Source organism: Erinaceus europaeus, chromosome 15 (genome assembly GCF_950295315.1).
Source record: "Erinaceus europaeus chromosome 15, mEriEur2.1, whole genome shotgun sequence".
In the NCBI taxonomy this organism is placed as follows: Eukaryota; Metazoa; Chordata; class Mammalia; order Eulipotyphla; family Erinaceidae; genus Erinaceus; species Erinaceus europaeus.
In genome coordinates this window covers 73814364-73841792 of record NC_080176.1, presented here as the reverse complement: position 1 = coordinate 73841792, position 27429 = coordinate 73814364, and the positions used below count along the sequence as shown (strand labels likewise).

The following is a 27429-nucleotide window of genomic DNA, read 5'->3' as shown; positions in this document are numbered from 1 at the left end:
CTCTCTCTGGGTGCTGATGGAGCTGGAGCTCAGAGCCCTCTTATCTTCCTCCTATCACTTTTCTCCCCCGCTGTGAGTGTGGATCAAGGTTGTTTATGGGGAGCAGAAGTAGTAGTTCTGGCTTCTGTAGCTGCTTCTCCACTGAGCATGGGCATTGACAGCTTTTGCAGTCCTTGCTTTGATAAGGTTAGCTTTGGAGTGAGTGAGAGAACTGTAATAGCAAGTAGATGAGGAGGGCATCTAAGCCTAATTAGATACTATTTCATTAGGAACTTTATACTGACTCACTGTAGACTATTGTGTATTTTTGCTTTCAGGTATATATTTTGCTCTAATTTATGGATACATGTGAACATATGCTCTATCTCATGGGACCTGGTCTATATCTAGGTTTTGGGACTTTGTTAGGAAGTGAACTTCCTGGAATGGAATTAGAAAATACTATGAAGGGAAGGGTCTCACCCAACTAATGAGACTGAAGGGTTGACATTCCACGCCTGACGTCTCTGGACACAGTCTGAAGTGAAACATGCTGAGGTGGTACTTGTTGCATTGATTAGGTTGGGATCAGCGGATGCAATATCATTTGGTATGAATTGAGAGAAGCATGCAGGAAAGTGAACCCCACCCACTCTAGAGGTTCCAGGACTGGGGGATCTATAGACTCTATAGAGGAAGCAGGAGGTTCCTGCTGTCTTAGGGTTAAGAAGACAATAGATAGTTATTACAATAGATAGTTATTACATTATTTGCCAATTGGGTTAACTTAGAAAAACCCCTTTGCTAGTATTTGTTGTACCATATACAACATCACCATAATTTATGTCCTTTGACATTATTTGTACGTAGCTGTGCCACTAGTTGCTTCTGTTCTTCCTGGTCTAGGCTTTTGAGAGAGTCAACATATAAAAGATTCAGCCTATGTATTACAAAGACTCAGTCTGTGCTTTAAAAAGTTTGAGACATACAATCAATTTTCCCCCTCTCATATTAATTAAATAGTGATTTATATGACTACAAATTAATAGGAGTGTCCATAAACACCATTCCCACCACCAAAAGACTATGTCCCATCCCAACCCCACCCCCTCCCCTTCTGTCATCCCGGGAAGTCAAACATTCACCCTCACCTTCTCTCCAGGGTTTTTACTTTGGTGCCCTACTCCAGATTCAGTTGAATCCTGCTTTTAGTTTCCCTTTCTGTTCTTCTTTCTCAACTTCTGTTTATGAGTGGGATCATCCCATACTCATCTTTATCTTTCTGACTTAGCTCACTTAACATAATTCCTTCTAGCTCCATCCAAGATGGGTCAGAGAAGGTGGGTTCATTGTTCTTAATAGCTGCATAGTATTCCATTGTGTCTATATACCACAGCTTTCTCACCCACTCATCTGTTGTTGGGCACCTGGGTTGCTTCCAATTTTTAGCTATTATGAATTGTGCTGCTATGAACATAGGTGTACACATATCTCTTTGGTTGGGTGTTATGGAGTCCTCAGGGTATATCCCCAAGAGAAGGTCATATGGAAGCTCTATGTCTAGCCTTGTGAGAGTTCTCCAGACAGCTCTCCACAGAGGCTGGACCAATTTATATTTCCAGCAGCAGTGCAGAAGGGTTCCTCTGTCCCCACAGCCTCTCCAGCATTTGTTGCTGCTGTCTTTTTTGATGTATGCCATTCTCACAGGGGGAGGTGATATCTCAATGTTGTCTTTATTTGCATTTCTCTGATAATCAGCAACCTGGAACAATTTTTCATGTGTTTGTTAGCCTTTTGGATCTCTTCAGTAGTGAATGTTCTGTTCCTATCCTCTGCCCTTTTATGGATGGGGTCATTTGTTTTTTTGTTGCTAAGTTTGCTAAGCTCTGTATATTTTGTTGATTAGTCTCTTGTCTGATGTCTGGCAGTGAAGATCTTCTCCCATTCAGTGAGGAGTCTCTTTGTTTCTGTGACAGTTTCTTTGGCTGTGCAGAAGCTTTTCAATTTGATGTAGTCCCATTGGTTTGTTTCTGTTTTAGTCTTCCTTGCAACTGGGTTTGTTTCATCAAAGATGTCATTGAGGTTTAGGTGGGAAAGTATTCCACCAATGTTTTCCTCTAAGTAGTTGATAGTTTCTGGTCTAACACCCAGGTCCTTGGTCCATTTGGGGAGAATATCTTATTTATTTATTTATTTATTTATTTATTTTTGTTGCCCTTGTTTTTTCTTATTGTTGTAGCTATTGCTGTTGTTGTTGTTTTCTTCGTTGCTGGATAGGACAAAGAGAAATGGAGAGAGGAGGGGAGACAGAGAGGAGGAGAGAAAGACAGACACCTGCAAACCTGCTTCACTGCTTGTAAAGCGACTCCTGCAGGTGGGGAGCCAGGGGCTTGAACCTGGATCCTTATGCAGGTCCTTGCACTTTGCACCACATGCGCTTAACCCGCTGTGCTACCGCCTGACTCCCGAGAAGAACATTTTATGTCATACATCAGACAAAAGGTTAATAGCCAGAATATACAGAGAGCTCATCAATCTCAGCAAAATCAAAAACAGACAAACAACAACAAAAGTAATAAACAACCCCATCCGAAAGTGGGGAGAGGTTATGGACAGAAAAAGCCCAACAGACATGAAAAAATGCTTAAGGTGACTGATCGATCATCAGAGAAAGGCAAGTAAAGACAACAATGAAATATCACTGTGGAGAACAGTCTAGAGAACTCTCAGAAGGCTGGAAATGAACTTACACTATGATCTTTAAATTCCTCTCCTGGAAATATATCCTATGGAAACAAACATACCCATTCAAAGAGATATGTATATGCTATGTTAATAGCAGCACAATTTGTAACAGCTCAAATTTGGAGCCAACCTAGGTGTCCAGCAACAGATGAGTAGCTGAGAAAGTTGTGGTATATATATACACAACAGAACACTTATACTAAGAAATGATAAAGTCACCTTCTTCACCTTTCCTTGGATAGAGCTTGAAGGGATCATGGTAAATGGGATTTAAAAAAAAAGGATGGGCAGTAGCGCAGCAGGTTAAGCACACGTGGTATGAGGCGCAAGGACTGGCATAAGGATCCTGGTTCGAGCCCCCAGCTCCCCACCTGCAGGGGAATCAGGTGAAGCAGGTCTGCAGGTGTCTTTCTCTCCCCCTCTGTCTTTCCCTCCTCTCTCCATTTCTCTCTGTCCTGTCTAACAACAACAATAATAACTACAACAATAAAAAAAACAATAAGGGCAACAAAAGGGAAAATAAATAAATATTAAAAAATTTTTTAAAAAAAGGATGGATTACTGTGATATGATCTCACTCATGGGAAGAACTTAAGGAACAAGAACAGGAAGGGGAAACACAGAGTAAAACTTGGACTGGGTTTGGTATATTGCACCAATGCAAAGGACTCTGGGGAAAGAGGACACTGGGGTTCAGTGCCTGCACTACAAATCCACTGCTCCCAGCTGCCAGTTTTTCCTCCTCCTCCTCCTCCTCCTCCTCCTCCTCCTCCTCCTCTTCCTCCTCCTCCTCCTCTTCCTCCTCTTCCTCCTCCTCCTCCTCCTCTCTATTTTATTTGATAGGACAGAGACAAATTGAGACAGGAGGTAACATTAGAGAGGGAGAAAGAGAAATACCTACAGACTTACTTCACTGCTTGTGAAGGGTCCCTCCGGTATGTAGGGAGCCGGGGCTTGAACCTGGGTCTTTGAGCATGGTAATGTGTGTATGCAACCAGGTGTGCCACCATCTGGTCTTTGCACCCTTGTTGTTGTTATTTTAATGCAGTGCTGGAGTTCAAACCCAGCATTTCATGCACACATATCACCACTGAGGCACCTTTCTGACTCAACATTTTCTTTCTTTGTTTTTAGAATGAGAAAGAAAATGAAGTATGGCATCACCATCTGTACATTCTCCTTCTTGCTCACAAGACAACACTAAACCATTTCTTTGGCTCTCACATTCCTTTCTTTTTGTGAAGCACCTATTACTTTTAAAACCATTGCACAGTTATATTGTGGTTATACTGTAGTTATATTGTGGTTATACTGTAGTTAGGTTTTTACTGAGGGACATTTAGGTCTTGCTCAATGTTGCAATGAACATGGTAGGTGCTCATTAAATGCTTGATTTCTTGTCTTATTTAAAAATTGACTTTGAGGTACGTCTTAGATGGTGTCTACGATTCATTCTTTCTAAAGTGTTGCAATATGACACTGTTTCTCTTTCTAAAATAAAGTTGCTTGTTATCTTACTGTTTTCATTTATGCATTTTGGATAGAGATAGAGAGAAATTGAGAAGGAGAAGGGAAGTAGATAGAGACAGAGCTTCAGCACTGTCATAAAACTTCCTGCAGGTGGGGAGTGGGGACTTTAACCTGAGTGCTTGTGCATGGTTACATGTACACTCTAGCAGGTGAGCCATCGCTTAGCCTTTGAATGGTGATTTTCAGTTTGTCGAGGTGTATAGCCATCATCACAGGTCATTTTCAGAATGTTCTCACCACCCCAGCAAGGTTCCCCCCCCTTTTTTTTTCATTCTAGGGTTATTGCTGGGACTCGGTGCCTGCACTATGAATCCACTGCTCCTGGAGGCCATTTTTCCCATTTTGTTGCCCTTGTTGTTACCCTTGTTGTTGTCATTATTATTACAGTTGTCATTGCTGTTATTGTTGGAAAGGACAGAGAGGAGAGAGGAGGGTAGAGAGAGGTGGGGAGAGAAAGATAGACACTTGGAGACTTGTGAATCGATCCCTCTGCAGGTGTGGAGCCAAGGGCTCGAACCGGGATCCTTAACACAGGTCCTTGTACTTTGTGCTATGTGCGCTTAACCCGCTACGCCTGACCCTGAAGACTCTCCCTTTAAGTAACAAAGGAAAGGAGCATTTATTAAACAGTTATTGTTCATCACTTCTCTGCCAACTGCCTCCACTTCCTGCTGCTACCTTTCCACTTCCTTTCTCTAGATTCTTTTTGGACATTTTCTATACACAAAATCATAAGACTTAGGGCCTCTAGTGCCTGACTTCTTTCAATGAGCATCAGGACAATGCTTTGGAGGTTCATTCACAACTTCTAGTTGTTCCTTTGGATTGTTTTGGAACATGACTCTACCTACCGCCATTCGCTGACCTGTTCATTAGTTGAACATTCAGTCTGTTTCCAATGGACATTTAGGTTGTTTCCGACTTAGGGTTATTATGAATAATCCTGCTAAGAACCTTTCATGTGCAAGTCTTGTGCATGTGTTTTCATTTTCATTTCTCTTGTATAGACACTGAGGGATGGGAGTTTTGGGTTTTGGTAAATTTAAACATCTCACTTTTTTGAAATTGCCAGTGTCTTCAGAGTGTCTGTTCACCCTTTGAATTCCCATCAGCAATGCTTAAGGGCTTTTTCCCCCCATAGCTTCACCCGACTTTGGATTTGGCTGTCTAATTTCTTCATCATCTTTTTTTTGGTCAAGATAAATCACTTTTATCTCACTTTTTAATACTTTTAAATTACAGAATTACATGTCGACAGGGGTTTGAACCCATACCATTCCCACCACCAGAGTTCTGAATCTTCACTCTCCCCACTGCAATCTACCACAGTTTCCCTAAGGTTGTAGACATGGGCCAACCATCTTCTCTACAACTATCTGTCCACATTTATACATAGTTGCCCCTTCTTTATCTGATTCAATCCTCTCTTCCCCTCTAAGCCATCCATAACATAGTAGCTACCTCTATATGTCCCTCTCCTTTTCCTTCTCTCTCTCCAGGTGCTAATGGAGCTGGAGTGCAGAGCCCTCTTATCTTCCTCCTATCACTTCTCCCCCGATGCGAATATGGATCAAGGTTGTTTATGGGGAGCAGAGGTAGTAGTTCTGGCTTCTGTAGCTGCTTCTCCATTGAGCATGGGTGTTGACAGGTCGATCCATACCCCCAGCCTGTTTCTATCTTTCCCTAGTGGACCAGAGCTCTGGAGATGCAAGGGACCAGGAAACATTGGTGAGATCATCTGCTCAGAGAAGTCAGGGTGGAGTCATGGTAACATCTGCAGCCTGGTATCTGGAAGGTGACATGGCCTAAGATGAGACAAGATGTTTAATGAACAGGAACCAAAAACTAGGATCAGAGCAGATGAGATTAGGGATTTGGGGGTAGGAGAAATCTAGGTAAACCATTTTAGGCATGTTCCTGGGAGCATACAACTATAATAGTTTTGCTTGAGTTTGGTAACTAACCTGAGATTGGATGAGAGTATTGTCTGAGAGAATGGTGTCACAGTGGAGCTCCAGATTTGAAGTTTTCAGGTTGACTTCTCAGGCAGGTATGTTAGGGTACAGTCCACAGTAGGATTTCTATAGAAGCATAATGCAGGGTGGCAGCACCAGTAGCGATTTGGTTAAAGTTGACAGGGTTGGTATGGCAGTAAGGAATCCTAGAAAAGGAATTTCAAGAAGTATAGGCATATCTAGAGGTACCAGCACTGGGAGAAATGCAGGTCTTAAAGAGGATGCAAGGGGTTTCTTATAGTTTTAGAGAAAGTTAAAATATCAATAACTAATTATTATAGCCAGGTTAGTTGGGGGGCTAAGTATCTATGTTATTATACTTAACTTACTATGATCTGAATGCTTCTAGTGGTATCTGAACCTCCTTGTATTTTAAATACTTACAAGGCCAAAAGGTCTTGCTCTGTCTGGCCTAAAGTTATAATTGATTTAGATGTTCACAGAGCTTTATTTTCAGATGCATTTTTAGAGATCCATAAACAATCAATCCCCTTATCAGAGTATGATCATTTTATAAATCTAAGATAAATATTAGCAAGAGCCAGTATTTGTGCTTAGGGCTAAAGTCTAGGCAGTTGGGGAACTTGAGATATTAAATCTATCCACCCCTCCCTCATGTTGTATTGCTATTGACAGGACTAAATAGTGATACGACTAGAGTTTCACATCTTCCCTGCCCCTGAAAGTCAGTGCCCTCCCCACTCCCTGCTAGGTAACCACAATAGTTTTCCCATTTTAAATATGGATTGTATTGTGTTTGGTTGTTTATTTTATGTATGTGTGTTCAGTTCTTAATGTTCTCAAGTTTCATCCATTTTATCCCAAAGGATGTAAAGTCATCTTTTTTATTGCTGAGTAATATTCCATTGAGTATATGTCCCATATCCCCTTTTTTTTTTTCTTTCTTGAGCTCACGAGGGAAGGCACCTGGGCTGTCACATGTGTGGACTTATTTATTTTTTATTTTATTTTTTTATTTTTTAAATTTCTTTATTGGGGAATTAATATTTTACATTCGATAGTAGATACAATAGTTTGTACATGCATAACATTTCCCAGTTTTCCATATAATAATACAACCCCCACTAGGTCCTCTGTCATCCCTTTTGGACCTGTATTCTCCCCCCCCCCCCAACCCCAGAGTCTTTTACTTTGGTGCAATATGCCAATTCCAGTGCAGGTTCTACTTGTATTTTCTCTTCTGATCTTGTTTTTCAACTTCTGCCTGAGAGTGAGATCATCCCATATTCATCCTTCTGTTTCTGACTTATTTCACTTAACATGAATTTTTCAAGGTCCATCCAAGATCGGCTAAAAACAGTGAAGTCACCATTTTTAATAGCTGAGTAGTATTCCATTGTGTATATATACTACAACTTGCTCAGCCACTCATCGTCCCATAACGGTTTTTATATTTATTTATTTATTTATTTATTCATTTTCCCTTTTGTTGCCCTTGTTGTTTTTCATTGTTGTTGTAGTTATTATTGTTGTTGTTACTGATGTTGTTGTTGTTGGATAGGACAGAGAGAAATGGAGAGAGGAGGGGAAGATAGAGTGGGAGAGAAAAAGATAGACACCTGCAGACCTGCTTCACCGCCTGTGAAGCAACTCTGCTGCAGGTGGGGAGCTGGGGGCTTGAACTGGGATCTTTCCGCTGGTCCTTGTGCTTTGTGCCACGTGTATTTAACCTGCTGTGCTACCACTTGACTCTCCCCACAACTTTTTTTAATCAATCATCTGTGGGTGGACATTTTGGTTGTTTCCAAATTTTTGCTATTGTAGATAATGCAGCTAGGAACATGGGGGATGCATATATCCCTTCGAATTAGTGATGTTACCTCTTTTGGATAAATGCCTAGAAGTGGGATTGCTGGGCTGTAAGGTATTTCCATCTGTATTTGCTTAAGCATTTTCCATACTGTTCTCTGTAATGGTTGTACCATTTTGCATTCCCACCAGCAGTGTATTAGAGTTCCTTTCTTTCCACATACCTTCAACATTTAACTTCTCTTATTTTGTTGTTGAAGGCCATTCTTACAGGTGTGAGGGGGTATCTCAGTGTGGTTTTAATTTCTATTCCTCTGGTGATGAGTGAATTAAAGCATTTCTCCCATCCAAGTACTAACCAAGCCCAACCCTGCTTATCAGATGAGATCGGGCGTGCTCAGGGTGGTATGGTCATAGTCAATTAAAGCATTTCTGCGTGTGTCTGTAGGCCATGTATCTCTTCTTTGGAGATCTGTTTATGCATATCCTCTGGCCACTTTTTATTGAGTTGTTCTTTTTCTTTTTGTTGAGTTGAATGAGTTCTATATAGATGTTTGATATCAAGTGTCTGTCTAAAGTATGATATGCGAATATGTACTCCTATTTGCTGAGTTTCCTGTTTATCTTTATGGAGTTTTCTTTTGATGTATGGAAGCTTTTTAATCTGATATAGTCCCGCTTGTTCAATCTTGCTTTTGTTTCCTTTGCCCATAGGGTGAAGTCTCCAAATATGTCTTTAGTGTTAATGTCATGAAATGTTTCATTGATATATTCTTCTATGTATTTTGTATTTTCAGGTCTGATATCAAGATCTTTGACCCATTTTGAGTTAATTTTGGTGTATGGTATTAATTGGTGGCCTAATTTCATTTTTCTACATGTGGCTGTCCAATTCTGCCAACACTATTTGTTAAAGAGACTTTCTTTTCCCCCAATGGGCAAATATGGCCCCTTTGTCATATATAAGATACCTGTATATGTATGGATTGAGTTCTGGGCTCTCTATCCTATTCCATTGGTTCATATGACCATTTTTGTTCCAGTATCACACTGTTTTGATTACTACCGCTTTGTAGTATAGCCTAAAGTTGTGTATTGTGATGCCTCCATTTTTCTTTCTTTTTTATTTTTTTCTTTGGTTGATTTCTAGTTTCATGCCTTCATGGTTTGAAAGGATGAATTTTATCATTTTAATATTTACATATCTGTTTAGACTGTCTTTGTGGCCCAGCATATGGTCAATCCTTGTAAATGTTCCATGTGTACTTGAGAAGAATGTGTATTCATTACTTTTGGGATGGAAAGGTCTGTATATATCTATTAGGTCTATTTCACTTATGGTTCATTTAAGTTCACTGTTTCTTTATTGATTTTCTTGTCTAGATGTTCTGTCTCTTGCTGTGAGTGGTGTGTTGAAATCTCCTACTATTATTGTGTTGCTATCAATGTCTCCTTTGAATTCAGTGTTTGTTTTATGTATTTGGGTTCTCCTAAGTTGGGGGCATATATATTAATGATGGTTATATCTTCTTGTTGGATTAAACCTTTAACCTTTATGTAATGTCCTTCTCTATCTTTGATTACTTTCTTTGCCTGAAAGTCTATTTTATCAGAGAATAGGATAGCTGTCCCTGCCCTTTTTTGTGAGTTATTAGCTTGGAACATCTTGCTCCAACCTCTTATATTCAGTTACCATTTGTCTTTTCTTTGGATGTGTGTTTCCTGAAGACATATAAGGAACCAAATACATCCATCCAAAAAGATCTGTGTATAACTATGTTCATAGCAGCACAATTTGTAATATCCAAAACCTGGAAACAACACAAGTGTCCAACAACAGATGAGTGGCTGAGCAAGTTGTGGTCTATATACACAATGGAGTACTACTCAGGTATCAAAAATTGTGATTTAACCATTTTCAGGCCATCTTGGATAGAGCTTGAAGAAATAATGTTAAATTAAATAAGTCAGAGACAGAAGGATGAATATGGGATGATCTTACTCTCAGGCAGAAGTGCCTGACTGTTGACAAACAAGATTAGAAGAGAAAAAACACTAAGTAGAACTTGGACTGGAGTTGGTGTATTGCACTAAAGTAAAAGACTCTGGGATGGGTTAGGAGGAGGGTTCAGGTCCTAGAAAAGGATGACAGAGGACCTAGTGGTGGTAGTATTATTGTGTGAGAAATGTTATGCATGTACCACTGACTGTAAAACATTAATCCTCTAATAAAGAAATAATAATAATAATAATAATAATAATAATAATAATAATAATAATAAAAACCAAAGATCCCTAGTCACAGACATTCCAGGTCCTCTTCCTTCCTTACTCCTCCATTCCTTCCTTCTTCCTCCTGTCCTCCCTCCTTTTTTTATTTTTATTTGATAAAACAGAGATAAATTGAGAGAGGAAGAAGAGGAGAGAAAGAGAGAGAGAGAGAGAGACCTGCAGCCCTGTTTGACCACTTGTGAAGCTTCCCTCCTGCAGGCAGGGACTGGATGCTCGAACCCAGGTCCTTGCTCATAGTAATATGTGTCCTCAACCAGATACACCACTGCCTGTCCCTGGTATTCCATTCCATAGTGGATGTGACATGTTACCTTACTGTGGTTTTGACTTGCATTTTTTATTTTATTTTATTTATTTACTTATTTTTATTTATAAAATGGAAACACTGGCAAGAACATAGAATAAGAGGGGTACAACTCCACACAATTCCCACTACCAGAGCTCCGTATCCCATCCCCTCCCCTGATAGCTTTCCTATTCTTTATCCCTCTGGGAGTATGGATCCAGGCTCATTGTGGGATGCAGAAGGTGGAAGGTATGGCTTCTGTAATTGCTTCCCCACTGAATATGGGTGTTGACAGGTCAATCCATACTCCCAGCCTGTTTCTGTCTTTCCCTAGTGGGGCAGGGCTCTGGGGAAGCAGGGCTTCAGGACACACTGGTGGGGTTGTCTGCCCTGGGAAGTCAGTTGGCATCATGGTAGCATCTGGAACCTGGTGGCTGAAAAAGAGTTAACATATAAAGCCACACAAATTGATGGTTAATCATGAGCCTAAAGGCTGCAGTATTAAAGACTAATGAAGTTGAGCATCTTTTTTTTTTTTTTTTTGGTCCCTGATTCACATGGACAGCCCACAATCTTTAACCCCCCAAGTCAACACTTATACCCTCAGGCTCCATCAAGCCCTGTCTCATATCCAAACCCTGCCACTGTAAACAGGTGAGAATCAGACTTGGGACCTTTTGAAGTTCCCGAAGCCTCCATGTCCTTGCCTGTGAAACAGAGCAGTAAAAGATCACCTTCAGGTAGCTCTGCTAGTTAATTTCCACAATGCCCAGCCTGGGCACTGACACAAGGAGTGCCTAAAACATGTTGTGTTGAAGGCATGCCAGGGCTCCTTCCTGCCTCTGCTTTTCAGACCTGCCTGCCTCTGGGGCTGGCATGCCCTTCCCCGAATTAACATGGCACTGGGTAGGAGGCAGCAGTTGAGTGTGACATTCAAATCTATAGCAACTCAGATGGCAGAGCCAGGCACACAATTGCCACTGGATTAGGCTAGGTAATCAGAGCTAATCCCCCCTGCCCCAGAGAGAGAGAGTGCTCAGACAGTTGGCTTTCCTGCCAGTGCCTAGCCAGCCAGTTTCTGTTCTCTTTCTCCCTCTCCCTCTCCCTCTCCCTCTCCCTCTCCCTCTCCCTCTCCCTCTCCAACTCCCTCTCCCTCTCCCTCTCCAACTCCCTCTCCCTCTCCCTCTCCCCCTCCTCTCCCTCCCTCTCTCTCTCTCTTTCTCTGTCTGTCTGTCTGTCTGTCTGTCTCCAGGCTCTGCCCTGTCCCCTTCAGTCACAGCATTTGCCTGCCAAGAGCAGCCCTGCCACCTTCCCCCCTGTGGGGGGCAGATGAGCCCCAGTGAAACTTGACTTCCTTTTGGGGAGGGACTTTGAATGTTCAAAGAATCTCTCCTTCAACCTCTGACCTGTCCTCTGCTGATTTCTGAGGGAGATGATGATGATAATGATTGTGTTGACGATGATTTTGAATAGAGCACCACTCAGCTCTGGCTAATGGTGGTCCCGGGCATGGAAGCTGGGATCTCTTACATAGAAGTCTTTGTCCTCCTGTGGAGTTATCTCCTCAGTCCTGAAGGGAGATATGTGTGTCTTTCTATTGTCAGATGTAGGCCTCCTGATAGCAGTTTTTGAGGTGATTCTGAGGGACATTATGCAGGCACAGTTGGTTTTCAGGACCAGTAGGTGGTGATGAAGAAGTAGTTGTCTTGGATAGAGAGATAAGAAGAGAAAGGCAAAGGATAGCTGCTAAGCTAGTGAGCCACGAGATGTCTCTGTTCTTCATCACTACAGTCTTCTGCCTTCAAGAGCCCTGCACACTTTGGAGTCTCTGTAGGTGACTTGCTAATGCATCAGTTGGACTTGTGGGTGTGAAGTCTAGAGGATCACTATGTGCCCAAGGAAGAGGCACCAGGATATTCTTTGAGACCTATTTGTAAGCCTAGGAAATACCAGCCAAGCTGTTTGCTATGGGTCTCCCCCTCCCCTCTCAATTTCTTTTTGTCTTATGGAATAAAATAAAATAAAATAAAGAAATAAATAAAAAGAAAAAAAAGGCCCTGGGGAATGGTGGATTTTTAGTGCCTCAGTGATAACCCTGGAGGCAAAAAACAAACAAAACAAAAACAACAAAAGCAGACAGCTTAGATGTGCTGTTATTCTGAACTACTGATACCTTAAAGCAGTCTTTTTTCCTTTCTTTCTCCATTCTTTTTTCTCTTTCTCTCTCCTTTTCTCCCTCTATCTCTTTTTTAAAATTATTTTTAGATGTTTATTTATTCCCTTTTTTTGCCCTTGTTGTTTTATTCTTGTAATTATTATTGTTGTTGATGTCATTATTGTTGGATAGGACAGAGATAAATGGAGAGAGGAGGGGAAGACAGAGAGGGGGAGAGAAAGACAGACACCTGCAGACCTGCTTCACCATCTGTGAAGTGACTCCCCTGCAGGTGGGGAGCCAGGGGCTCGAACTGGGATTCTTAAGCCGGTCCTTGTGCTTTGTGCCACCTGCGCTTAACCCGCTGCACTACCGCCCGACTCCCCTCCCTCTACCTCTTTCTTTCTCTCTCTCTTCCTTTCCTCCTTCCTTCCTTCCCACAACTCCTGGTGGCTATTTTTTCTGTCTTTTTGATAGAAGGTGAGAGATACAGAGAAAGAGGGAAAGGGAAACCGAGAGAAGTGGAGACACCCACAGCATTGCTCCACTGGTCATGAAGCTCCTTCCTCCCACAGGTTGATAGTGGGGACTTGAACCAGGGCTCTCATGTGATAACTATGCACTCTACTGAGTATGCAGTCACCACATGTTACCATCACAAGGAATAAGGTCCAAGTCCCCAGTTCCCACCTGTAGGAGGAGGTGCTTCCCAAGTGGTGAAACTGGGTTGCATGTATGGTATCCCCTCTCCCTTCTCAATTTCTGTCTGTCTCTATAAATAAAAGAAAGACAGGGAAAAAATAGCTTCCAGGAGTGGTTGATTAACAGTGCTGGGTCAATCCCCAATAATAACCCCATTGGCAATAAAAATAATAATAAGGGAGTTGGGCAGAAGCACAGTGTATCAAGCAAAGGTGGCACAAAGCACAGGACTGGTATAAGGATCCCAATTCAAGCCCCTGGTTCCCCACCTGTAGGGGAGTCGCTTCACAGGCGGTGAAGCAGGTCTGCGAGTGTCTATCTTTCTCTCCCCCTCTCTGTCTTCCCCTCCTCTCTCCATTTCTCTCTGTCCTATCCAACAATGACGAAATCAATAACAACAGTAGTAACTACAACAATAAAACAACAAGGGCAACAAAAAGGGAATGAATATTCAAAAAAATAATAATAGTAAAACATGAGGGGGCCAGCTGGTGGTACACCTGATTAAGCATACTTGTTACTATATGCAAGGACTGGGGTTCATGCCCCTGTTCCCCACCTGCAGGGGGGTAGCTTCATGAGTGGTGAAGGAAGTACTTTTTATCTATCTTTCTATCTCTCTTCCTCTTTATCTCCCTCTCTCCTCTCAATTTCTCTCTGTCACATCTAATGAGGGTGGATTCATGTGCAGGCACCAAGCCCCAGGGATAACCCTAGTGGCAAAAAAATAATAAAAATAAATAAGTCAGTCTTTTATGGGCTAGATTTGCACTGAAAGACTGTGAAAATTTGCACTGAAAAAAAATTATTAAAGTCATCCAACATCATGTCAGATATCTACAATTTAATGCTAAACATACAATGATATTTCATGTACTTCTTTAAAAAGGTCTTTTTTTTTTTTTTTTTTACTAATACCAGAGTTAACACTGAGGCTTGGTGCCTGCGCAACAAACCTACTACTTCTGGAAGACACTTTTTCCTTTTATTTGATATGATGGAGAGAAATTGGTAGGGGGAAGGAAATGCAGAAGGAGAGAAAAAGACACCTGCAGACCTGCTTCAGTCCCTGAAGCGACTCCTCTACAGTTGGAGAGCTGGGGGCTTGAACAGGGATCCTTCCACTGGTCCTTGCACTTTGTGCCCGACTCCCTCCTTATATATCTTTAAAGAACTTGCTTCTGGACATTTAAACTCTGTAACATTAGACATAACCTCATATTTTTAAACCAAAAGAGACTAGACTTGCTGTGGGCTACACAGCTGACACTCACAGACCTGTGAATTCTGTGCCCTTTCTAGTTAGAATGTTCTCTTTCTCTCTCTCTTTTCTCTCTCTCTTCTCTCTCTTCTTGCTTTTTCTCTTCTCTCTCTTCTCTCTCTTTCTCCTCTTTCTTTCTCATCTCTCTCTGTCCTCTCTCTCTCTCTCTCTCTCTCTCTGTTTCCATTGTGGTATGTGAGTCCCACTGAGGCCCCCTTTGCTAAGACCAGTAACTCAATATCACTGGACCCACCTCTAGTCCATATCGGTAAATCTGTCACCGGGGGTTCTTTAGAGAAGCCAGGAAACATGACCCACAGCCTGACTTAAGTGTCCTTTCTTTTACAGTCAGTGCCCCATGGCTGTGACAGGGCAGGTGAACTATGAGTCCAGCAGCACATGCTGTGAGTGTGGTGGTGTCCTGTGGGACCTCACTGTGAGGAAGCAGCTCCCAGGGAGGCACCACAGATGACACATGTCCCTTGTCTCCACTCCAGTCCATAGCAGTAAACCCTGAGGATGGAAACAGGAGTCATGTCTGGTAAATTACTCCTGTAGCTGAATCATGTAGAGGAGAAGTTTCTAGATATATATTGCTTAAAAAAAAAAAATCCTGTGGTAACCCACAGCAGAAAAGGAAACTGATGAAAGAAGTGAAATCTCTCCCTAAGGTGTATTGATTGACATCTTGAAAACTAATCTATAACAAGCTCGTCCTAGGTCACTTCTATTCATTATCTCACCCTCAGAACATAATCATAAGGAAACAGACCTGGTACCTCAAAGCTAAATGTTAAAAGTAAATGTTAGAGCTGGAAGTAGGTTTTTTTCCCCCCCAACAGTGACAAAGACCCGAGTTAGTCCACAGATGTATGGTGTATCCTAGTCAGGAGAATTTTCTATCCAAGAAAGCTTCTTCTCTGTGTACCCCCCCCCCCCCAATCTGAATGAGTCTCCCAAGAAAATCAAGGGTTGTCACCCTTGTGTCCTGCCTGAAAGGCTGTTCCTAGGAAGGGTTGAGGATGGGTTCCATAAAGGACAGGTGAGGATGTCACAACTTGGATGAGCCTTGAAAACAATTCTTTTAAAATTTATTTATTTTCATTGGTTAATGTTGGTCTACAAGGCTGTTTAGGGGCACAACTCACACCCTTCAAAATATGTGTGACCACACTGTGCCCACCACCAAAGTACCCATGTCCCTGTGCTATAGTTCATTGGACTCTCTGTTCTTATAATACCTCCCACCAACCTTGGAAAACTCATCCAGAATCCAAGGATTTGTTTAAATTTGTCTGTGTTTATTTTCTTTGATTCTTTTTCTTTCTTTCTTTTTTGCCACCAGAATTATAGCTGGAGCTCTGTGACTACATGACAAATCCATCACACCCAGTGGCCATTATTACCATTTCTTTTCTTTCTATTTTTATTTGATAAGATAGAGAGAGATTGAGAGGGGGTGGGGAGATAGAGAGGGAGAGAGAAGTCACCTACAGATCTGCTTCACGACTTGTGAAGTTTACACTCTGCAGGTGGGGAGCTGGGGCTCGAACCCCAGTCCTTGTGTATGGTGATATGTGTACTTAACTGGGTGCACCACTCCCTGGCCCATTTGCTTTGATTCTTTATCTCCCACATACGTGTGAGACAGTCTGAACAATCTTTCTCCTTTTGTTTTTTTTTTTTTTGCCTTAGCATAACTCTCTCAAGTTCTATTATGACAAATGACAAGATTTTTATCTTTTCTTTTTTTAAAATATATTTTATTTATTTATTTTTATTGTTGTTGTTATTGATGCCATTGTTGTTGGATAGGACAGAGAGAAATGGAGAGAGGAAGGGAAGACAGAGAAGGGGAGAGAAAGACAGACACCTGCAGACCTGCTTCACCACCTGTGAAGCCTCTCCCCTGCAGGTGGGGAGCCAGGGGGCTCGAACCAGGATCCTTATGCTGGTCCTTGCACTTTGCGCCATGTGCGCTTAACCTGCTGCACTACCACCCAACTCCTATTTTTTCTTTTAGTTGAGTGATATTCCATCACACACATTACATCTCACCTTTTAAAATATTTTTATTAAAAGAGTGAAAAAGAGAATTCATTTAACTCTGGTATGCAATGCTGGAGATTGAGCCTGGGGCCTCGGGCATGCAAGCTATGCCCTCTATGGATGAGCTACAGCCCTGACTCTCTATGTCACATCTTTGTCCACTCATCTGTTGCTGGATACTTGGGTGTCTTCCCTATGGTGGCTATCTTAGATAGAGCTCCAGTGATTTAATTAATAGGAGTGTCTTTTCAAACATGTCTCCTTCAGATAAATACCTAGAAGTGGAAGCTCTGGATCATATGGTCAGTCTAATTGTAACATGTTGAAAAACCTGCTTCATATATTGAGAAACTGCCATCTTGTCTTCCATAAAGTTGGACCAATTTGCATCCCACCAACACTATAATGCATAAGCCTTGGGAAATGTTGCCAAGTGAAAGAAGCCGTATGCATAGGATCACATATTGTTCAACACTGCTTATAAGAATTGTCTAAGGGGGCGCTGGGTGGTGGCATGCCTGGCTAAGCACACGTGCTATAGTGTGCAAGGACCCAGGTTCAAGCCCCCGGTCCCCACCTGCAGGGGAGAAGTTTCACGAGTGGTGAAGCAGTGTTGCAGGTGTCTCTCTGTCCCTCTCCCTCTTTATCACCCCCCTTCCCTCTCAATTTCTGGCTGTCTCTATTTAATAAATAAGTAAAGATAATAAAAATTTAACAAAAAGAATTATCTAAGGGGCTGTATGGTAGTGCACTGGGTTAAGCACACATAGTATGAAGCACAAGGACCTGTACAAGGATTCTGGTTTGAGGCCCCAGGTCCCCACCTACAAGGGGTTGCTTCACAAGCATCAAAGCAGGTCTGCAGGTCTGCAGGTGTCTATCTTTCTCTCTCCCTCTCTATCTCCCCTATCTTTCTCAATTTGTCTCTGCCCTATCCTATTTTTTAAAAAATGGAAAAAATGGCCTCTAGGAGCAGTGGATTTGTAGTCCTGGCACCGAGCCCTAGTGATAACCCTGGAAACAAACAAACAAAAAAGGCATTGTCTAGAAAGGTGAATCCCTAGAGACAGAAAGGAGGCTAGTAGTTGTCGGAGGTTGTGCGAGCACTGTGTAGGTACTGTGTAGGTGGGTGAGGGCCAGGGAGGTGAAAGCTACGGGGCTTGGAGAAATCTTTGTAGGATAATGAGCATGTCCTAAAGTAGACTGTGGTGATGATCACACACCAATGACCATGTGGAAAAATCATTGCACTAAGACATCCACTCTAGGTCGATGGGCTCTATGGCTTGTGAATTTGGTCTCATGAAAGCTATTGAAAGAGGAGTGGTGAGTCCCTTCCAGATGAATTGAGGAGCTGGCAATTCCACTCTTTTCCCCAGCAAGTAGCACTAGTATTCCTTGATGACTAACCTGTATGCCAGGTATTACAATGAATGTTTCACAGGCCAGAACTCATCTTCATGAGCATCCAAGACATATGTAAAAGTTACCGTGTCCCCATCTTACAGACGAGTAAAAGGAGGCACAGAGATGTGCCTTACTGAATTGATCAGAAGCAAAGCTGAAATTGGAGCCCAGGGTTCTGAGCCCTTGTTCTCTTTATACCCATGTGATATCGCCTTCCCAAGCATGGTAGGTACATTGGGAGGGTCAGGAGGAAAACTATCAACTCCCAGCTTGCTGCTTTTCTTGGATAATCAGCTGAATTATGTGTCGAGACCAAAATCAAAATACTTACTAAAGATGCCAAATATCTAAGCTGCTTGCTTCTCACCTTGGGAAGGAAGTTACCAGAATTAATACAGAGTGACTTTATTTGGAAGAATGAATTGAAGAAGATCTGACCAAGTTCATAGAGGGCTTTGATGATCTAGCCAAGTAATGTGTAAGGGAGACACGACTGGTTACGAATATGGTAATTATGTGGAAAAGGTGATCATTAATGCTAAATTCAAGCCTGCCTGTGTTACTATTTGTTTGTATTTCTTGTTTCAATCCATCTCTGTTAAACTTTCTGTATGTGTGAGTCAAGGAGGCTAGATGGCCACACAACTATAATCTGCACGTTCAGTTATGCTAGGAAAATCAGACCTAGATTCTATTCTTCCTGCATTCTGCTCACACATAGCGCTGGCATTCTTTGATAGTCCTGAGATGTCAGCCTTTTTCTCAGATCAGATCCCCAGCTCTGGTTACCACCACCAGCCTGAACGTCTGGCAGGATGAGGAAATGCATGGGTGTGAGAAGAAACACTGCTTCCTCCTGCACGTGTGTTGCAAGAACGGACCCCTGTGTTCCCAGGGCCCGCAGACCTCCCTGCCGGCTTATTCCTTTATTCAGCCATGTGTTTCACAACCCTCACCCAGTCCTCTTACTGGTCCTGTTCTTGTGCAAGATGGCTATAACAAAAGTTCTCCTTTTGAATTATTGTTTTCTTAGGTACTTCTTTCTAAAGAAGCTGAGAACAAGTTTTCCATTAGACAAAACTCTGACCTTTGTGTGAGTAATGATCCATGTCAAATTTGGTCTTTTGATACCAGCTGGCGTCTTTTGACTCTTTAACCACTGCAGTGATATTCTTGTAGATCAGGTGGGGTGGGGTGGGGTGGGTCTGTTTGAAAGGCATCTATTGTATGTACACAGTTTGATGAGTACGGACACAACCCCCAAACAAGGTCGTACACACGTCCAACACTTCTGAAAGCTTCCTTGGGTCCCTTTGTTCTTATTTTTAGTCTTGTTTTTATAGTCCAAGCACTCAGCATGAAATCTGCCCTCTTAGCAATTTTGGAAGTGTGCTACAAGTACCATATTGTTGACTTGAGGTGCCGTGCTGTACAGCGGATCTGTAAAACTGATTCATCTTGTGTACTTGAAACTTTGGACGGGTTATACAATAACTTTCCATTTCCCCCACCCGCCGTTGCCCCCAGACACCACGTGTAGTGTTGATGCAATGAGTCTGACTACTTTTGACACTGTAGAGAAATGTAATCATTTAGTATCTGTACTTGTGTTGCCAAGTTACTTCACTAAACTTAATGCCTTTATTAATCTGGGTTTATTCATGTTGAGGAAATGTTGCCTTACAGGCTGGTGGTTGTCGCAGAGGCACCATTCCACATTTCCTTTTTTTTTTAAAAAAGATTTTTTAAAATTATCTTTATTTATTTACTGAAGACAGAAATCTACAGGGAAGGAAGAGATAGGAGGAGGAGGAGGAGAGAGAGAAAGAGAGAGAGAGAGAGACACCTGAAGCACTGCTTTACCACTTGAAAAGCTTTCCCCCTGCAAATGGGGACTGGGGGCTCGAACCCGAGTCCTTGCGCAGTGTGGCATGTGAGCTCAACCAGGTGCACCACTAAATGGCCCCTCCCATTTCCCACTTCCTTGAAGTGTTCTCACTCTGCACCAAACTGTCATCCTCCCTCACCACAAGGCACCAGGGCCGGGACACCTATTAACACCCTCCAACCCCCATCCCCACACGTCTCTATCTTCTCCCACCCCATCTGAGTCCCCAGATCTGCTGTGATGGACTGAGTTAGGTTTCACTCGTGTTGTCCTGTGCTTTGCTTCTTGGATGCCATCCATGAGTGGGTCACTTCTCCTTCTCTGACTTGTCTCACTCAACATGATTTCCTCCAATTCCATCCATGTTAAAATACATCTTGTAAAGTATTTATTTGTTTACATCTGATATATATGTGGGGAGGGAGGGGGAGAGCGGGGGTGTGTGGCTATAGCACAGTTCAACTCTAGGGATTGATCCTGGAACTTCAGGCGTGGGAGCCCTGTGCGAGCCCTGTGCTCTACTGCCAGGCTAGTCTCTAGCCCGCAGATGAATTACCTCCTTGTTCTGTGCAGCTGCTTTACCACATATACTGAGAAGGGCTTTTGATGCTTTCAAAAGCACATGTGGCCTAGGGGTCCCGTGTGGGCCAATCTCTGAATAACTGCGTTAGAAAAGTCTTAGACTTCATGACAACCAGAAAGGCAATTCATGTCTTTATTGGAGAGGGTCAAAAGGACCCACGTCATAATCACAAAACGAAATTTCTTAAGATCTTGTTTCACACACTCGGGTTCTTCACACTTCCCTCCTCGCCCATGAGCTCTGCCCACACAGCTTTCTTATTCTCCCTCCTCCTCTCCCCCTTTCCTCCCCTTCCTCCTCTTTCTCCTCTTTCCTTCTCTACTTCTTTCTTCTTCTTCTTCTTCTCCTCCTTTTACATAAAGGCAGAAGGAGGAGAGAGACAGAGAGACAGAGAGAGGGACAGAGAGACAGACAGAGATAGAGAGAGACCACAGAACTGAAGCTTCTTCCAATGTGGTGGGAGGTGGGCTGGGCTTGAACCTGGGTCGTGCACATGGTAAAACAGCACACTATCCAAGTGAGCTATTTTCTCTGGCCCAGCTTTCTTTCTCTCTGACTCTGGCCTTCAGCTTCACTCCACACTTCCCCGCCACCTTCTGTATGGATGAGTCCACCCTCAGGTTTCAGCAGCAGAGTGACTCACACACCCGTATTCCTCCGGAAGAAAGAGGCCCAAAGCCACCTCAAAGCATACCCTCTCCTCCCAGCCACAGTGCTTGAGCTGTGTGACCCCGAGAAGGTTGCTACACCTCTCTGAGCCTCTGCTTCTGCATCAGTCAGATAACAGTGGAGTTAATAACCGCGGTGGCAGTCTAAATGACATGATCTGAATGGCATCCAGAAGATAGGGGTCTGAGTGTCAGGTCACCTGCTTGTCAGCCCCTGCTGGCCCTGGGCGCCTGTCTGGGGCTTGCAGAAAGAGAAATGTTTCCACCTGGATGCCACAGGCACTTATTCAACACCTTTTTGGGGTGCAAGGCTGTACTCTTGTTTTTTGGTCACCATGGAGGTTCAGACAACTCCACTGAATTTCGAGTAGCTCTTTCATCCTCCCTGAGGGAGACAGAAAGGGTGAAAGAAGGAGAGACACTTACATCATTGCTTCACTGCTCATGGAGCTCTTAAACTGAGGTCCTTGTAATGCAAGCAAGAGTTAACTTTTAAAGAGAAAAGCAAGAGTTAACTTTTTAAAAAAAATTTTATTTATAAAATAAAAATATATCAACAAGACCATAAGACAAGAGGGGGGTACAAATCCATACAATTCCCACACCAGAGCTCCATATCCCATTCCTTCCCTTGAAAGTTTTCTTATTCTTTATCCCTCTGGGAGTATGGACTCAAGATCATTTTGGGGTGCAGAAGGTGGAAGGTCTGGCTTCTATAATTGCTTCTCCATGAGCTCAGACCTACAGTGATGAAGAGTTAACTTTTTAGTAAAGAAAAACACAGCTGGTGGCAATCTTCCCACTCCTCCCAGCATAGACAGGGCTTTCTCTTGCTGTCATCAAAGCGGTCTTGATCAGTAGCCTTACAAGCTGCTACTTCTGGGAGTCGAGTGGTAACGCAGCAGGTTAAATGCACGTGGCACAAAGCGCAAAGACCTGCGTAAGGATCCTGGTTCGAGCTCCCAGCTCCCCACCTGCAGGAAGGTCTCTTCACAGGTGGTGAAGCAGGTCTGCAGGTGTCTGCCTTTCTCTCCTCCTTTCTGTCTTCCCCTCCTCTCTCCATTTCTCTCTGTCCTATCCAACGACAACATCAATAATTAGTACAACAATAAAACAACAGGGACAACAAAAGGGAATATTAATATATATATAAATGCTTAAATAATAAAAAAAAATCTGCTACTTCTGCCCAAGTCTGCTGATAACCCAAACAAGTCATACTCTCTAGACACAAAAGAAAAAGTCATGTGTTAAGCTTGTTGCTGTGAGTTACTATGGGAAAGTTGATAACTGTACAAAAGGGCTAGAACCACTGGGCCTGGGGCCTAGTCTCTTGTGGACATGACTCTGGCTAGGTCTGTAGGCATAATAAATACTGCTTCCTGAATTAGAGCTTCTGTGTGTCTCTTCTCTCTGCCTGAGGACCTGATCATATTTGCATATAGTGACCGATGCACTCTAGCCAGGCACTACTACCTTACTATCTGGCTCCTCTGCAGCCTCCTTTTTACTGAGTCCAAGATGTAAAGCCAGTCAATGAGAGGAAGAAAGAGAAAGAAGAAGGGTGACACCAGGACCCCAGAGTTAAGCTACCACCCCTCTTCATCTGGGCTCTGACTTCTCAACCATCCTTCTAGACTGGTGACTTTCTGGCTAGCTGGTCCACCCAGCCTGGGGACACTTGTCAAGGCCCACCATCCTTTTGGATTGTCACAACTTTAGGAGCACAGGGTAACAATTGGATTTTTCTATTCCAGGTCTCCGTGGCATGAGAAGATGGCAGACCCGGGCGGGCCCCAGAGTCGTGGGCTCTGCTTTCTGTCCACCCTGCTGTCCCAGAAAGTTCCAGAGAGGTCCGACACGGTGCTCCGCTGCATGATAGCTGGTAATAGTCCTGCTGTCCAGTGCCCCTCCCCGATCCCTGGAGGGCTGGTGGTTTGGATTGTAAAGACATTTATTTATTTAACTTTTAATTGCCACCAGGATTATACCTGCTTGACAAATTCAGCACTCTTGGTGGCTATTTTTTCCTTTCTATTTTATTTGACAGCACAGAGAGAAATTGAGAGGAAAAGGGGAGAGAGAGAGAGGGAGAGAGCATGATACACACCTGCAAACCTGCTTCACTGCTTGTAAAGTGTCCCCCCTGTAGGTGGGGGGTTGGGGCTTGAATCTGGGTCCTTGAGTGGTATAATGTGTGTGATTAACTGGTTGCACCACTGCCCAGCTCCCCATGAGGTCACTTCTTTCCTTTATTTTTTTCATTGGGAAGTTAATAGTTTACAGTACAGTTGTTGGCACATGGGTACAATCTATCATCCCATCATGATAGGTGTCTGCATCACTCACTCCCAAATTACGTCCAACATAGTGTACCAGGATCTGAAAGGCCCCCATCCCCCACCCCACTCTCTGCCCTCCTTCTCCAGAATCCTTTGCTTTGGTGTAATAAACCACTAGTGCCAGTCTACTTTGTGTTTCCTCTTTCTGTTCTTGCTTTGGGGTGATTTCACTCCTGGGTATAAAGGCATTTCTAAAGCATCATTTGGAGACATCTCTTGGAGAGTTTGCTCTGAGTGACCTTCATTGAGCAACAAAATTCTCTTGGGATTGATTTCTCTTTTTTTTTTTTTCTTTAAAAATTATCTTTATTTACTTACTGGATGGAGACAGTCAGAAATCGAGACAGATAGGGGAGACAGAAATGGAGAGAGACAGAGAGACACCTGCAGCACTGTTTCACCACTTGCAAAGCTTTCCCCCTGCAAGTGGAGACTGGGGACTCAAACCCGGATCCTTGTGCATTGTAACATGTGCGCTCAACCAGGTGCACCACCACCAGCCCCCTGATTTATTTTTTCTAAAAGTTTCCTTCGAGAAGCTTCCTACACATATTCAATGATCCCAACCCCCACCTCCCACCTCTTGTAGTTCCTGGCTAGGCAACTCCCACTCTGCTTATTTTTTGAGCGCCTCCCTCCCTCCCTCCCTCCCTTTCTCCCTTCCTTCCTTCCTTCCTTCCTTCCTTCCTTCCTTCCTTCCTTCCTTCCTTCTGACCAGAGTTCACACTGGGGCTTGCTTGGTGCCTGCACAACTCCACCAACTCACAGCAGTCTTTTTTTTTTTTTTTTTTTAATGCTTTATTCTTTGATAGAGACAGAAAGAAGAAATAGAGGGCGAGAGAAGCAGAGTGAAGGAGAGAGTCACCTGCAGTGCCACTCCATTGCTCTTTAGCAGGTGGGGACTGGGGGCTTGAACAGACACTATCTACCAGGTGAGCCACGACCTGGCCCCTCAGAGAATTGTTTTTGCCATCACGGCTATTGGTGGGGCTCAGTTCCTATACAATTCCACTGATCCCAGCAGCCATTTTTTTTTTTTGACAGGGTATGAGAGAGAGAGAGGAGAGAGAGAGAGAAAGAGAGAGAGAGAGAGACAGAGACAGAGAGAGCAAGAGTGAATGCCCTACTTCTCTGTTCATGAAGCTTTTTTCCTGCAAATGGGGACTGGGGACTAGAACCTTCATCCTTGTGTATGATAACATGCATACTCAACTGGGTATGCCACCACCCAGCAGCTCTAAGAATGTGCTTTTTAATAAGTGAGGATTATGGGAATGGTCTCCACCAGGTCACTGAGGACTGTTCACTGGGCTCTTCCTCCATGATTCTTTAATTCACTTGCCCAGTGCACTGACTTCACTTCTCCACTTCTCCCCTGCCTTCAGGTGTGCCTGCCAGCAAAGAGAGAAAAGGCTTAAAACCAAAGACAAAGGCACCCAGAGCAGGAAAAGCAAGGGGTGGAAATCACCCCTCCCCTAGGGATCTGAAGAATGAATACCTAGGGTTGTCCCAGAGCTGGTACTCCCTGGTGTACAGCAAGATTTATTAACAGACAAAGGAAGTTTACCAGGTAGAGAAGTGGTAGCTTTTCAAGCTGTTCCCTTTTATTTATTTATTTATTTATTATCTAAGAAAGGATTAATTAACAAAACCATAGGGTAGGAGGGGTACAACTCCACACAATTCCCACCACCCAATCTCCATATCCCACCCCCTCCCCTGATAGCTTTCCCATTCTCTATCCCTCTGGGAGCATGGACCCAGGGTCATTGAGGGTTGCAAAAGGTAGAAGGTCTGGCTTCTGTAATTGCTTCCCCGCTGAACATGGGCGTTGACTGGTCGGTCCATACTCCCAGTTTGCCTCTCTCTTTCCCTAGTAGGGTGTGTCTCTGGGGAAGCTGAGCTCCAGGACACATTGGTGGGGTCTTCAATCCAGGGAAGCCTGGCCAGCATCCTGATGGCATCTGGAACCTGGTGATTGAAAAGAGAGTTAACATACAAAGCCAAACAAATTGTTGAGCAATCATGGACCCAAAGCTTGGAATAGTGGAGAGGAAGTGTTAGGGGGGTACTCGCTGCAAGTATATATTTTGCAGTAGTTTATGGATATGTGTGAACGTAAGCTCTCTCTCACAGAAACTGGTGTATATCTAGGTTTTGGGACTTAGTTAGAAAGTGAACCACCTGAGATGAAATTAGAGTGTACTATAATAGGAAAGGTCTCACCCGAGTAATGAAGCTGAAGGGTTGTCATTCCACACGTGAAGTCTCTGGACACAGTCTGAGGTGAAGCATTTTTTTTTTTTTTTCTGGGTAAGATCTTTCCCCTCAGACAAAGGCAGGCTGCTGTGGTCTCTCTTGAGGGACAACTCTTCCCGCCCTGCCCCCGTCCTCATTCAGGAAAAAAGAGTCACCGCCTTCAGTCTGGATGCTGTAGTTGTGTGTGTGTTTAGCCTCTTGCAGCCCAGAGCTGACCTTACAAAAAGGTCCAAGAAGTCAGCATGGTCCTCAGTTCCAGCTCATGTAGGCTGAACATACTTTCTTCTGACAAGTCTTGTGTGTGAAGACAAACCAGCTTTAAATAATGGTCCAAGAGAGAACTTCAGAGTGAGACAACATAAGGTATCTTTTAAAGTAAGTCAAGGGGACCAGGGAGATATCACAGTGACAGTGCATCTGTCTTACATGCCAGAGAAGCCAGGGGCCCTAGGTTCAATTCCTGGCCTCCCCATATACCAGTGTTGAGCAATGCTTTGGTCTCTGTCTCTCATAAAAATAAATAAGTCAAGGTCAGGCAGTGATGCACCCAGTTAAGCACACATAGTATGAAGCACAAGGACCCAGGCTTGAGCCTCCCCACCCCCCACCCCCCACCCCCCACCCCCACTCCCCACCTATAGGGGGTCTACTTCACAAACAGTGAAGCAGGTCTGCAGGTTTCTTTTTCTTTTTTTTTTTTTTTATTTAAAAAAGGTGACATTAACAAAACCATAGGATAAGAGGGGTACAACTCCACACAATTCCTACCACCAGAACTCTGTATCCCATCTTCTCCCCTGATAGTTTCCCTATTCAAATTGAGGGAATGAAAAAAAAAATTTAGCACAAAAATCAATCAGATGGATGACAGAAAACCAAAGGAAGTATATAAAAAGTAAGACTTGGTTTTCACTAAGGAGAGTAATCAAAGTGTTAATATGACAGCTGGATTCACATATATATTACATTATTCAGCATATCACCTTGGAAAGACAGGGCATCATTTCTGATCCCACAGCAATTCCAACAAAAAATGTGAATTAGAACCACTTTGTGACATTACTTTCTTTTTTTTCAACTTTTTCTTTTTATTATCTTTATCTATTTATTGGATAGAGAAAGCCAGAAATTGAGAGGAAGGAGAAGACAGAGAGGGAGAGAGAAAGAGAGACACCTGCAGCCTTACTTCACCAATTGTGAAGATTTCCCCTTACAGATGGGGACTGGGGGCTTGAACCTTGGTCCTTGCAAACTGTAATGTGTGCACTTAACCAGGTGCACAAACACCTGGTCCTTGTGACATTATTTTTTTAATTTTTATTTTCATTGCCATCAGGGTTATTACTGGGGCTGGTGTCTGTAGGATGAATCCACTGCTTTCTTTTTCTCTCTCTCTTGGACTGAAATTGAGAGAGGGGAGGGAGATAGAGAGGGAAGAGAGAAAAAGAGACATTTATAGGCCTTCTTCACCAATAGTGAAACATCCCTCCTTCAGGTG

The 27429-nt window shown here is 43.2% G+C and overlaps 1 protein-coding gene across 1 annotated transcript in view; it reads left to right on the top strand.

Annotated features, from left to right (window-relative positions):
* Window positions 1-27429, top strand: part of ALPK2 (alpha kinase 2) — a 149761-nt gene that overhangs the window by 8660 nt on the left and 113672 nt on the right. The window contains exon 3 of the mRNA XM_060173943.1: window positions 23088-23215. Coding sequence (XP_060029926.1) covers window positions 23107-23215 — 109 coding nt within the window. The 5' untranslated portion in view covers window positions 23088-23106. The remainder of the gene's footprint in view (window positions 1-23087; window positions 23216-27429) is intronic.